Source organism: Melopsittacus undulatus, chromosome 6, assembly GCF_012275295.1.
Source record: "Melopsittacus undulatus isolate bMelUnd1 chromosome 6, bMelUnd1.mat.Z, whole genome shotgun sequence".
Taxonomy (NCBI): domain Eukaryota; kingdom Metazoa; phylum Chordata; class Aves; order Psittaciformes; family Psittaculidae; genus Melopsittacus; species Melopsittacus undulatus.
Genome location: NC_047532.1, coordinates 21,424,936 through 21,438,040, shown reverse-complemented (window position 1 = coordinate 21,438,040; position 13,105 = coordinate 21,424,936). Strand labels below are relative to the sequence as shown.

Sequence of the window (13,105 nt, the reverse complement as noted above, 5' to 3'; positions counted from 1 at the left end):
AATCAAGTTCTTGTGTCAGCTGTCAGGTTCTCAGTAGAACAGAAGTCATCTCAAATTCACACTGACTGTGGTATATTTGCTAGTCAGTACTCCGCAAATGGCAGAAAGTAGAAAGGAAATAAGTGGAAAGGTTCCTTATGCACACTGCAGTGGTTGCTGAGCTCGTGCTAAGTTCTGACAGTTGTGTTGGTGTCCTGGCTTCAGCAGTGTATTTCATGCTGGAAGTACAAATTCATCATTGCTATAATAGTCCAAAATTCCTTTCACTAAACCAGCTTCAGTAGTTCAGATCTTGCTTTCTTAATTTTTCTTAAGCACATTAAGTGGTTCTAGACGGGCTGTCACTATGATCTTTGAATTATTGCCGTATTTCTTTCTTTCTCCTCTTTTAAATTTCTTATACAGTAAGACTTTCATACTCTGTTCATTGCAAATTTCTGGGTATTTAGGCTTTTATTTGGAGCTTAACAGCATTGCAAACCATGACAGAAATTCACAAATGGAAGAGATGTGCATTTATTGTCCTTTCTTTTACCACAGCCTGTTGACTCCCAGTGTTGACTAAGCCTGTAGTTTCTGTCTCATACCTGGCAGCTAACCTGCAGGTGAATTAACCCAGCAAATGTGTATTATTTTTAGACTAGAATGGGTATGAGGTAGTAATTTGAACCTGGGAAATAATGTCTTGGCCACAGTTTTTGTCTGAAAGAAATTCTTCAGCTTTAGAGAAAGGCCTTGTTTTCATAGGAATCTTTTTTCTGTCCTTCATGTCCTGTCATATTACTTAAATTCCTATATTCAGAACTCTTCTGAAACATTGAGGAATGGCTGATGAAAACCTCAAATGATACTTAGAAAATGTAGCACATGCTGTGCAGTTTCAGTAGATGAAAGCAGTATGCTTGAAGGGTTTAAAACATGCTTTCATATTAATTTAATATCATTTAAATATTCTTCTAAGAGACTGCTTATGGATTCTGAATTTTTAGTTGCAACTACAGTTTATTCGGAGTTTAAAGGGATATGATGCTTTTTCTTTGTGAAGTATTCTACTCTTCTTGTTCACGCTGGTTCTTTGGCTTTTTTGAAACCGGTAGTACATACTACTGTGCTGGCAAATTCACAGATGTTTGTGATGTTGAACTTCTGTTACAGCTGAATGCTGATGTGTACTTGCAGCAAACATGGGAAATGGTGAAGAATGCCTCTTACTTTTTGAGTTGGTCATATTTGAATTATGTTGGCATGATTGAGTGAAGGAGCTTTGTATTGTTAACAGTGCTGAATCTGCTCTGTAAATACTTAAGGTGTTTAAGTGTGGGGTTTCAATCCAGTTTTCACCAGCACTTTGTTCACCTAAAACTAAATGTATAAGTTTTCTTAGGTTTCTGCTGGTAAATCTGTGGTTAATGTGCGTCAGTCAGGAAAAACTCCACAGTTACACACATTTCTATTTACTAAAAATTTTTTCTTTCACTTAACTTTGTAAGAAATTAAGATCTTAAAATACACTTTATCTTAAGCAAAATATTATCCCAGGTATTATATTTTTAACAGTAATGTACCTGAAACTCTTAAATTTCAGTAATTTAACTTGCTAAGTAGTGTACTAACTTCAACGTTAACTTCCATTTCTGCCCAGGCTTCCAAAGGATGAGTTGGCAACAGAACCATTAAAATATGCTGAACAGCTTCCTGTAGCTCAGATAATACACCAGGTATGTCTTTCTCTTTTCAATTTTTTTTTGAGAATAAACAACATCTGTAATACTTAAGCTGCTTTTCTAGGTCACACAGAATCAATGTCCTCATGCTGTAAGTATGTAAAAACAACATACTGTTGCTCAGCTGACAACTGTTAGATTGTAAAAGTCTTATTCTGAACATGGCAATGAAAAGATGTTTGCTGTATGACACAGTTAACACTTCAGAGGTTGCTGTTAAAATTGCTGTCTACTGATAGGAAAAAAAATCCATTAATTTCTCTGAATTTGCATCTTGACCTAAATCATATTCCTATTCCTGAAAAAGCACCAAAGTATAGAGTTGTTATTGTGGAATAATTGTCATGACTGTAGCAGTGTTATCCTTTCTGCTTTCTACAGGGTTTTTTGGTTTTGTTTTGCAAAAATAAAAAAATAAAAGCCTGGAGACTGTGATTTTGTCTAGATTGTGCCTTCTAACTGTTTTAAAACATTATTCTAACTTTATTTAAAAACATAGAATAGTTAGGGCTGGAAAGGACCTTAAAGATCCTTAGGTAAACAAATGAGGGGTGCTGTGGACATCTGAGCTGAGACCGAATAGAAGGCTACAGTTTTTATTATAGCTTATCTTTTTGTCTCAGTTTATGGCAAGGAGGAGAAGGAAGTCTTTTCTGTACGGAAGATTCTATGCTCTGTTCTTGCCTTTTTCTCAAAGTTCAAGGTGTGATTCTCAATTCACCTTGCTGGTAGGTTAGAAGCCCAGTCTGCATTCACAGGTCTTCTCATTTTTTGCTATAAGCCACAGTGGACTCTGCCTATTTTGTAGAAACACTCATGGCCAAATGACATACGTGAAATTTGCAATACGCTTTAGAACAAGTGTGTTGAGATTTAGCAACTCTTCTCTAGGTGATGCTTTAAAGGAAACAAAAAGGTGTACTCTGTTGCAGTCAGAAAAACCCCAACAAAACCCCAAAAAGCCAGCAACAGCAAAAAAAAAAAAAGGTCAGATGACCATTTTCTTAATGGTACTTTGACAGTGTGATATCTTTCAGGTAATCAGGTGTACTCTGAAAAATTGACTTGTAAGTTGGGGAAGATAATGAAAGTTCATCATGGGAGGCAAAAAGTCCATTCTCACTGCCTTGAGATAATGAAAACTTCCAACCTGAAAACTGTGACTTGGTGTTGGTCATGGTAGCAATAAGGCAGATAGACCACGTTCAATAAAGCTGTAGTTTCAGACAGAGCTGGTTTTGAATGCTTAAAGATCAACAGGGACAAATAAAAGTCCACCAAATATCAAAGTTGCTTACAATATCCTATAAGTATTAATTATTATTGTAGGGCTTTCTGAATGCCTTTGTCATGGATGTTTTTAAGCATTTGAGTTGCACACTGCAGGCGGTACTGGTTCTGCCTTAAAGGAAACATAAGCTTTATTTTAAAACTTTAAAGTGTACAAGTCTTTTCTGTGAGATGTAAACACAAGGGATTAAAAGACTTCTGGCTGAAATCTGCACCACTGGGAAGAAACTCTGATGTGTTCAGAACATGGAAGATTGGAAATCAGGACCAGTTTGTATGTCAGGAACTCCCTGGTGTTGTCAGAGCTTCAAGTGACCCAAGAGCCTGCAAATGTCACATTTAAAATTCTGCTTTCATGCCTGACTCTCAGCATAAATGAATTAAACAGCAGAGCAGGCAGCCAGTCAATATGTTCTTAACGGTGAGAGTGAGCAATGAAACAGTTTGAGGGTTGTTTGGAATCAGTAAATAGAAAGTGCACGTATTGGCTCACCTAGAGGAAAATCTCAAATAGGAAACAGAATTAACCTTTAAGATGGCCGACCAGACGAAATGTCATAGTAATATTTTTACTGCATTAGGTGGGTAATAACCACAGAGGGTTCATTTGGCTACTGTGTGTTACACTGCAATAGAATATTGCACTGTGGAAAGGCAAAAGCCTGTTTTTTACATACTCTTGCCTGTTTACTATAACAGATTTACTGGCAGTACAGATCTGCGGTCTGCTCAGAGCAGCAGAACAGACTGAAAAGAACTGCAAACAACCCCGATGTAGAGAAGTAGAATAAAATGTTCATTGTTTAGCTGTCATGTCAAGAAGTCAGACATCATGCCCTGGGTTTGAACGGTGTACATGCTCTTTCCAAGCCTCTAGGAGCTGTAATCCACTAAGTATACTTTGCACTGGTGTCCTGGTGAATTAGCGCAACATATGTTACAGTGTGTTGTTTCTGAGGGACCTGTGACAATTGGGATGAGCGGTGAGTGCAAGGCCCATGTTAAGTTTATGAGAACAAATATTTTTTTACTTTAAGAAAAAAGAAAATAGAAGAAATAAAAAACAACATGAGTAAAAGCAGTGAATACTATTTGTGGAATTATGATGCTCTGTCCAAATAAATAATCACTGTGTTCAAGTATGGGCCTTGTTGTTGGCTGTGTATCACGTTGAGATTTCTGTCATGTTAAACCTGTGTTTTATTTACCTCTAGACAGAAATAAGAACAAATATACATTAAAATTTCACATTGGTAGACAGGCATCCTGAATCAGTATAATGCCAAAGTACATTTTAATTGTATTTGTTAGCCAGTGTGGCTGCTAATTCTATCCAAAATTTTGCTGTAAATGTATTTGCCTGAACACTATTAAAAGTCTACATGTTTTCCTTGGGTTTTTACACGTGATTTCTAACATTCTTTTCAGTACTTCATCTCTGGTATTTTGAAAGCTGTTATACTAATGAACAGAAATGTACTTCTGTTTTCTGTTTCAAAAAACACAACTCCCTCCCAAAAAGGGGGGGAGGATGGAGAGACTAATTCTGGATTTGTCTTTAGTTGAAAGAATGGGGAAAAGATTGTTTTTATTTATCATAAAGGATATTCATTTCTGGCCCTCGAGTTCAGCAGGGTATTTTAATAGAAGTACCTAACTTCAGTGCCAGTGCTCGTGCTCTGAATGTCACTATGTGTTAACATATTTTGCCTAACTGGGGTTTAGGATATTGAAAGGACTTAAATTGTTACAGGTGTCTTACTGATTGAAGAATGTTTTATTGATGAAAGGCACATTTCAGTGGATAAATGCCAGATCTCCTGATGTTGTTATAATTGAAAACAAAATGAAACAACAAATTGAGATCGTGATCAACTTGCATGCTTGAGTCTATTGTAAAATGTTAAGCAGATAAAGTTACGTGCTGTTAAAACAGGATTGGTATTTCAGGAAATGGACTTCCAGCTTGTGGTAGCAGTTGCAGAATTTACTTAAATTTGGCATGGTTTGCAGTTGCAGTTACTTAAAAATTGAGAGTTCCTAAGTATTTTCATATGTAGGGGAATACATGAGGGAGTGTTGGATGTAATTTCTAATTAAATTAGATTGAGTTTACTTTTGGAGGTAGGTCTTAAGCTTGTTGGATTTGTAGAGGTTTTTAACCAGTGCATTTCTGTAGCCTGTCTGTCGAAGCCTCATTGGAAAATGCCTTCTGTAATCTCGGGAGATTACTGGGAAATGATGTCTAACCCTGCTGAACGAATGTGTCTCTCTCTTCCAGAAGGTAGTTGAGCAACTAGTGTGAGCACCATTAGCTTTGCTGAATTTAGGCTCAGAGACATTAAGGAGTTGCCACATCCACTCCACTTTGAGGGTGTTGAGTCAGACCACAATAAGGGAAATTAAATAAAAGATTTAAGAAAGCAAGTGGAAGGGGGATCTCCAGAATTATAAATGCCCAGGCTGATGGCCATCAAAGATGACTGTAAAGTTGTATTAAGTCTTTCAAGGTCTTTGTTTCTGTAATTTCTGTGCTTCTGTGTTGGGTTTGTCCCTACCCCAATAAAATCCTTTTGCTTTGAAGATCAGTTTTTATTCATTCTCAAGGCCTTGTTCTCGCATAGTAGAAGGGTGTTAGTTCATTGCATTTGTTGATATTATTCCGTTTTCATGCTGATTTAATTGAGTGAGGTTTTCTTAAGCAGCATTTGGCAGAAATTGTTGAAACAGTATTAAGAAAATAGAACAAACTGTTGTATAGATTTTCTGAAGTATTTTTGATTATCTGTAGCATGACAATTTTGGTCTCAGACTTAAATATTTTCACAAACATTAAAGTATTTTTACATGGCTTACAATCTTTGTGAGATGCTCAATATGAAAATTAACCCATCACATGCTCATACAGTCTTGAAAACATAACTTTAAAATTTAGGCATTGCACTGATGCCTTGCCCATTGCCTCATAGCTGCCCTTTCTCAGCTATATTTTCAGACATTCAAGGAACTACTCCAGTCAGTGATGCTATTCAGGACCTTCATATGTAGTGCAGACAAACAAAAGGTTGTTTCTCTCTTTTTCTTATTGTCATGGTTTAAACCAAGTCCCCCAACTCCCGGAGAGTTAGGAAGGAAAATCCAAAGAATGTAGCCCCCACGGATTGAGATAAGAATGGTTTAATGGCTAAGGCATAACACAATAATAATGATACAGCCAATAACAAGCGAAAAGAATACAACACCCCACCAGCCACCGATCCATAACTCACTCCACCCTGCCTGGCCAAGCACCGTGTGCTCCCTCCTCCATTTTCCTCCAGAGCTCCACCCCTCCAGCCCTCTCTTTCCCAGTATGCATCCTGGGCATCACGTGCTATGATATTGGCTGGCCTGGGTCAGGTGTCCTGTCTCTGCTTCCTCCCGGCCTCCCCTCCTCCACCTGGCTGGAAAAAAAGCCTTGAACAAAAACACCCTCAAAACATGCTCAAACCATGACACTTATTCAGAAATTAAGTAGCACGTTAGCCTAATGAAGCCTCATGAGCAAAGTCTTAACATTCCTGAAATAGTGCATATTTCTGAGGGCAGCATTTTTGTAAAAGATTTAAACAGCATTTTTTTTTAATTTGCTGCTGTTTTTCTCATCAGTTCTTTCCAATCACAGAATACAATGATGTGGAGTTAGCATAAATTACTGATGATTTGTTTTTACAGACAAGGCACAGCTGCTTTTGTTTTGTTATGTTTTTCATCTGAGCATGAGGGAAACCTTCTGGAAGCAGAGGCCTAGTAAAGCAGTCTCTTTTCTTCCATCTTCCTATTAAATGACTGTTGTGGGTGATCACTTTCTACCTGGGATCATTATTTTACTGCTTCTCAAACACAGGGAAAGTTCTGCTTCTTTATCTCTTTGTTAAATTCAAATATTAGATTAGACTTCAAGACACAATAAAGATACGTATCTTGGAATTAGTTTTCTTTCAGATGCGTCCTCTCAAATCTTACAAATTTAGCAGTAATTATGAAGAACTTAATTTCTGTAAGGGTAGACTACCAAAATATTCATACCTGGCAAGCTCTTCTTTTGTCTGCACACAACACTGCTTGGCAGAGGCAGAAAAGAAGCATAAGTGTTTTTTGTTGCTGACCAAGCATTACAGGGGAACTGAACGTAGTATTAAATTCTTCCAATTATAGCTGAATACAATGCAATGAATAAAGAAATGCATTGAAAGGTTTCATCCATGAGGAACCTGAACAGTCAGTTGTAGGGTTCTTGTTTCTAAGCATTTCCTACCAGAAATACCACACTGAACATTTTCTGTAAGCCAGCTGTCCAGAAACATTGGAGAATAGTAGCTTTTTCTTGGCAGAAATGTTGCATGCATGGTCCATCCTTTCTTCCCTGCTTATGCATTAAAACTTTGCCTCCTTATTTGCATTTTTAAAGATTAAACTAAAGTATATATTAAAAACAACAAAAGATTTTTCTCTTTTTTCCTATTACACAGCTTGGTTAAGAGCAGTTAGTTAAGCAGTTATCAGACTGTTCTGTTTGATGTGCATTTACATTATCAGCTTGTCTGGGCATCAGTAGGGTCCAGTCTCTGCTGTCATTTCTTGGAATGTGAATTTATCGCTTCCTCACACAAGTGGCATCCAGCAAGGTGGTGGTAACCCCTAGACCATGTTCTTCCTCAAAAACAGTCACCTCTTCAGGGAGAGGTAGTAGCAGAAGCAAATGCAACTGATGCAGTGTTTTCAAAATGACCATTTTCAGCTACACTTTTTCCTGCAGTTTGGACAAAGAAGTATTGCACTGAACTGTTCAGATTTCTGAGGTCATGTCTCCATTCTCTTTTGCTGACCCATGAAAACCCTTACATTTAAAAACTGGCGTTGTATCTACAGCTGTCTTTGGCACCGGATGGGATATCAGTTTGACTGGCAGCTAGGAGTAGTTTAACTAGAGCCTGCCCCTCCAGTGGCCACACTCTCCCTGTTAGATTCCTGTGCTCATTAAGCAACAGTGAGCTGAAAACTACTGCTTAAAAAAGCCTGGCTAGGGATGTGAAGACAGCATTTCCAAAGCCAGATACAATAGGTATCAGCCCAAATTGATAAAGTGTATGTATATCCCCTGAAAATTTTTGTTTATATTTCTCATGAGCAGGTGAGAGTGAAAATAATTGTTACTCTCTTGAAACTGAAGTAAATTTAAGGCTTTTCTGCTTATCATGGGAGTGCATGGTTTGCCTTTTAGAACAGTGGTAATGTGAATTGTTATATGTGAATGTAGCATCATCCGTTTAATGGGTTATGAGACATCAGTTTCATACCTACCAGCACATAGAATTGTCAGATGTTCTATTAAAACATACGTGAAAAGGTACCCTGGCTTATTAGTAGCTATAATTGTTAGAGGTGTCATGGTGGATTTGCAGCTTCTTTAAGAGGTAATTCCTGTGTTTCTTTTTAATAAGCACTATCTAAGATGTAAAATGAAGGAAGAGGTTCAGGAAGGGACTGTATGTAATACGTCAGGCTTTATGGAGTGCTGTAGATCTTTGTGGTTTACTCATTTGAACTTCAAATATCTGCATTTGGAGGGTTGGTAGTAACTGTATGACCATGACCTCTAAAAATTATTGTATGTATAAAAATGATCTGTGCTTTTTTTCATCCGAACCAGCCATGTGTTTGAAGATCCTGTATGCACAAACTTTTTCATATGCATTATTGATCTTTCTTTGTTATGGCTTTGGACTGATTGCACCATGATCCCTTTTTGTTGGGCTTTTCAACCTGGTCACAACTGTGATTTTAAAACTGTGGTTGTTGTTTCTATTGTGATGTAGCTATGTTTGAGCTTTATAGAAAGAGACATTCAAAAATGCTTACAGCTTAAAGTAAACTTCACATAGCATGTTGACAAAAAGCAAAAGAAGGTTAACAGTGAGAGATTCTGATCTGTGGACTAAGGCCGTAAAGGACCATTATGTTAGTCTCTTCTGACTTTCTACACAAAGTACGTAGATACCTTATTTATGTTCTCCGTTCTTTGTGGCTATATTGGAATTAGGAAGGTTAACTAGAATTAAGGGAGTGAGTAGAAGCTGGTAGATGTTTAATCAAAACATTGTAATTATGGAGGGAATATAAATGAGGAGAACAATTACAGCATGTTAATAGATGTACATGATAACAGAAAGTATGCACAATATTACAGCTGTTACTGAAGAAGCAATATGTATGTGTCCCATGGGTCTCAGTTGCTAATGTCACATGAATTGCTACACAGTGCTATAGATAAAAGTATCAATAGCGATCTTGCTTTGTTTTGGGCAGCTGATATTAGAACTGCTGCTGTCACTGCAAATGTAAGGAGGTTATTTTTAAGTGAGTTCTGTGATTTGAGACTCTTTGCTCTCCTTTGTGATCATAATAAGCTTGCTAATGTCATATCTTTTTTGCTAAAATTATCTCTCCAGCCATTTCATCCTCAACTTAGTAGTCCTCTATTAAGCATATAATTCACTTTTTTCATCATTCTTTGCTTCCATGGGACTTTTTTGTGATACCCTACTCTACATTCATTTGCATTTGTCATTTATAAGCCTGGATTCTTACATGTTCTGAGTCTTTTTGGATTTATCTGCACTGGGTCCAATTTATTTGCTGTTCCTTCAAATATAGGAAAAGTGAATACTATTTAGGTCACTGTGGTGAGTTGCTTCCAGTGGGGATAACTGAATAGGTTTTTCAGTGCATAATGGTATGCAAATAATATACCTCTGCTTCACATGGGAATAGACTAAATATATGCCCAAGCTTTTTGTGACCTTAATATGTTTGTAGGCATCCTAATACACCATGTGCTGCTGTATCTGATGTACAGATACTTCAGCTGTGGTTCAGGGCAAAGAAATGCATGAAATAACTCTGTGAATTTAGTATGTGATCCACACACCTTGCAGTGTATGGAAGCGTATACCAGCTATATAGCTGATTTACTGTTGTAACATAAGCAGTAGGTTTTAATAATAGTCACCATCAATAAAACAGAAGATGCTTAATGTCTTGCACTTAAAACACGCTAATTCATTACATTGGTAGAGTGTCTTCATGCACGATGTGAGATGAAACTGGAAGACACGCCGTAAAATGATAAATAAGTTACTCCATTACACTGGTTTTATGTTTATGATGTTTCACATGTAAAAGCACCTTTTAAAAATTTTGCTGCTTTTCAGTTTATTACAGGTTCCAGAGCAATTCAGGAAACAGATGCTCCATGTAAAAAAAAAGCTTTGCTTTAGTGAAGCTTTCTGTGCAAGAGAATGCATTCTTCCTAAAAACTTCATTTTACTTAAATTAACTTGTATTTCCACTGAGGATGGCTTATATTAAGCACAAAGGGAGGCTTAGCAGTTTAGACTTCGATCAAATAAACTGTGTAACTAAAAAGAGAAGATGCCAAGCCTCACACTCTTGTACTTGAAAGTATTGTGTTCTCTCTCATGGGAACTTGAGATTAGAGAAATTATAAAGGCTTTGCATAAAACAGGGAGTTAGAATTAATTTTTGCTTAAGCAGGGAAGTGTCAAAGCCTATTATGGTAATTTTTCAATTTTGTCTTAACTGTTCACACATTTTAAAATAGTTGTACAATTGAGCAGAGGCATAATTGATGTGTTGTGGTTTCTTTTTTTTTTTACCTTGGGCCATCATGAAACATAGCTTAGGTGCACTTAGGCTTGGAAGGAATAGGTGTGCTAATTAAGTAGACGAAAATTTTCATATCATAGTGAGAAAATTTGCCTAATGGATTGAAATAGTATTCTAAGAATGGTTCTCCTGTTCTTAATTATAGCCAAGTACCAAATATCAATATTACTTATAGACAAGTAAGATACAAAACCTTGGTGAGAAAGCTTAATTCCTAGCAGTAGAATTTTGGGGTTGTGGAGACTATCATATTCATTATTATAACAGTAAATAGTACCAGTAAAAATCTACATTAAAAAAATTTTTCTTAATAACTTTATTCATTGTCTTTTAATGTAAATTAAAAGGTGAAAATATCATAGAATTAATCGCTGGTGCTACATTTGTTTAAAAAAATAACAAATCTTGTCTGTATCATAACAGCCTGTAATGTGGTAGGGTAGTAACATAAAATTCATGCTTGACCTAAAATGAATTTTAGGACTTCTGTAATTAGAGAAAAACTGATTTAGCAAAGCCTTTCAATGGTAAATTAAATCACTTTTTCTTTTAGTAAATATAGCATTTAACAGAAGAAATAATCTTTCACAGTTGCTTTTGTTTTGGTGATCAGTTTTGCTGTTCCATAGGAGGAATCTTTGTTGGAACAAGCTTTGCATTTGGGATGACACTTACTGGCAAACGTGAAAGTAAGCAGTAGTAAGTGGTCGTTGGTTAGTGGTAACATTGGTCACTGTTTATATGCAGAGAAAGGGTATCCTACCTAGCTTTCAGCTAATTTTTCTGCAGAAGTCTGTTTTGGCTATGAACTGCCTTTGGCATCTCCAAATTGTGCCTAACTTGTTCAGGATTTTTCTGGCTTTGTCTGCAGTACAAACTGCCAAAAAGACAGAGATCTACTGTATCAGAGGGATGAGGCATGTTGTGCTTTATCGCTTTTCCTGAGACTGCTGAATGGGTTTTGACAAGGTCAGTTTCTCTTAACACGTGTAGCTTAAGAGGAGTCTGGTTCTTCCTGAGCTCTTCCTTAGAACCATCCAGATAGAAGTACAGTATGGCTGTGCAGTTTTTGTGAGACGCAGCCTGGATAGGAGGGTCAGCGTCTGTTCTAGCTGTTAAATTAGTTCTCCATTTTACAGGTTTCTGGTGTTTTGTGTTTGTGGCCCTGGAATAATAGTGCCAGGAATAAGAAAGCCAAGTGCATCTCAGAAGTCTAGGCAAAGTAGAAGGAAAGAAGGGGATTTGTTAGAGCCTTAGGCAAAGGGCAAAGTATTTTTAGTCTTCATTCCTTGTTTTACAGCTTAATACTGATTGCACTGGCATAGAAACAACACTAGTGTGTGTGTAAGCACATATGTAATTTAAATGTAAGACTAAGTTCTTACTTAATTTGTGTTACCTGTCACTAAATACATGCAGGATCAGGGCCTTTCTTTAGAAAGCAGATTACTGGAGTATGTTATAGATTGTCCGCAATGCAAGATTTAATTGTTTTCTGGTGTCAGTTCAGTGTTCTGTAACGTTTTCATTTTTCACATTACAGTTTTTATTAATCATTACTTTTTATTGTTTGCACATGAAAGCTTCTCTGATAGACAGTGTTTACTTAAATGGTATTTCATTGAGTAGTAAAATTAGCAGTAACAATTTTGCTAGGTTTTTTCTTTTATCTACTGTATTTATTCTGAGCTTATGCAGCATAAAAAGTAGCTGTTACCAATAAGCTCACATTTATAAGGAAAAAATATAAATGTTATCAATCTTAGCTTGACATATTTTGCAGTTCTGTGATGACAGATACCTTTCTGAACACTTTTCCTCAGGTGCTGGGACTGTTAGCTCCAAATATATTTACTCATCCCACTTAACTGTGTAAACTTAGCGAGGTGTCATTGGTGATTTTTTGTGTTAAGTTAATTATATTTTGTTTACTCTTCAATAGCATGCTGTGAGGAACACAGCAGTGTAACCCACAAGCTCTTGACAGGACTGATGAATGGCCAGAGACAGAGATATTGGCAGGCTGCTCTCTAGTGCTCTGTCTAGAATTGTTTTCCTAAATAATTCAGAGGGTTGAAATTTGATGAAATTATTTCCATTTGAAGAATGAATGAAAGGGGCAAATGAATAAAGACTCCAGTAATGGAGCAGTTGTGTTCATACTGTTGGACAGACAAGACAGCATCCTGCATCATTGTTCCTGCCCAAATTCTTTGCATGAGGTTGTAATTTAGCTTTGTGCAGGTGATTACTTCTGTAGTGACTGGCTTTCTTGCTTGGTGTGTGGCACTCTGCCTTAGCCAGCCTTCAGCTTTCCCCTGGCCTGAGAGGCCACGCACATTGACAGCGGTCTCTTCTCTGGT

General features: G+C 37.0%; 1 protein-coding gene across 1 annotated transcript in view; it reads left to right on the top strand.

The window, feature by feature from the left end:
* The window catches only part of PIGK (phosphatidylinositol glycan anchor biosynthesis class K), a 68,333-nt gene that overhangs the window by 44,954 nt on the left and 10,274 nt on the right, over nt 1-13,105 (top strand). The window contains exon 10 of the mRNA XM_005151051.3: nt 1,643-1,718. Within this exon, the coding sequence (XP_005151108.2) occupies nt 1,643-1,718 (76 nt within the window). The remainder of the gene's footprint in view (nt 1-1,642; nt 1,719-13,105) is intronic.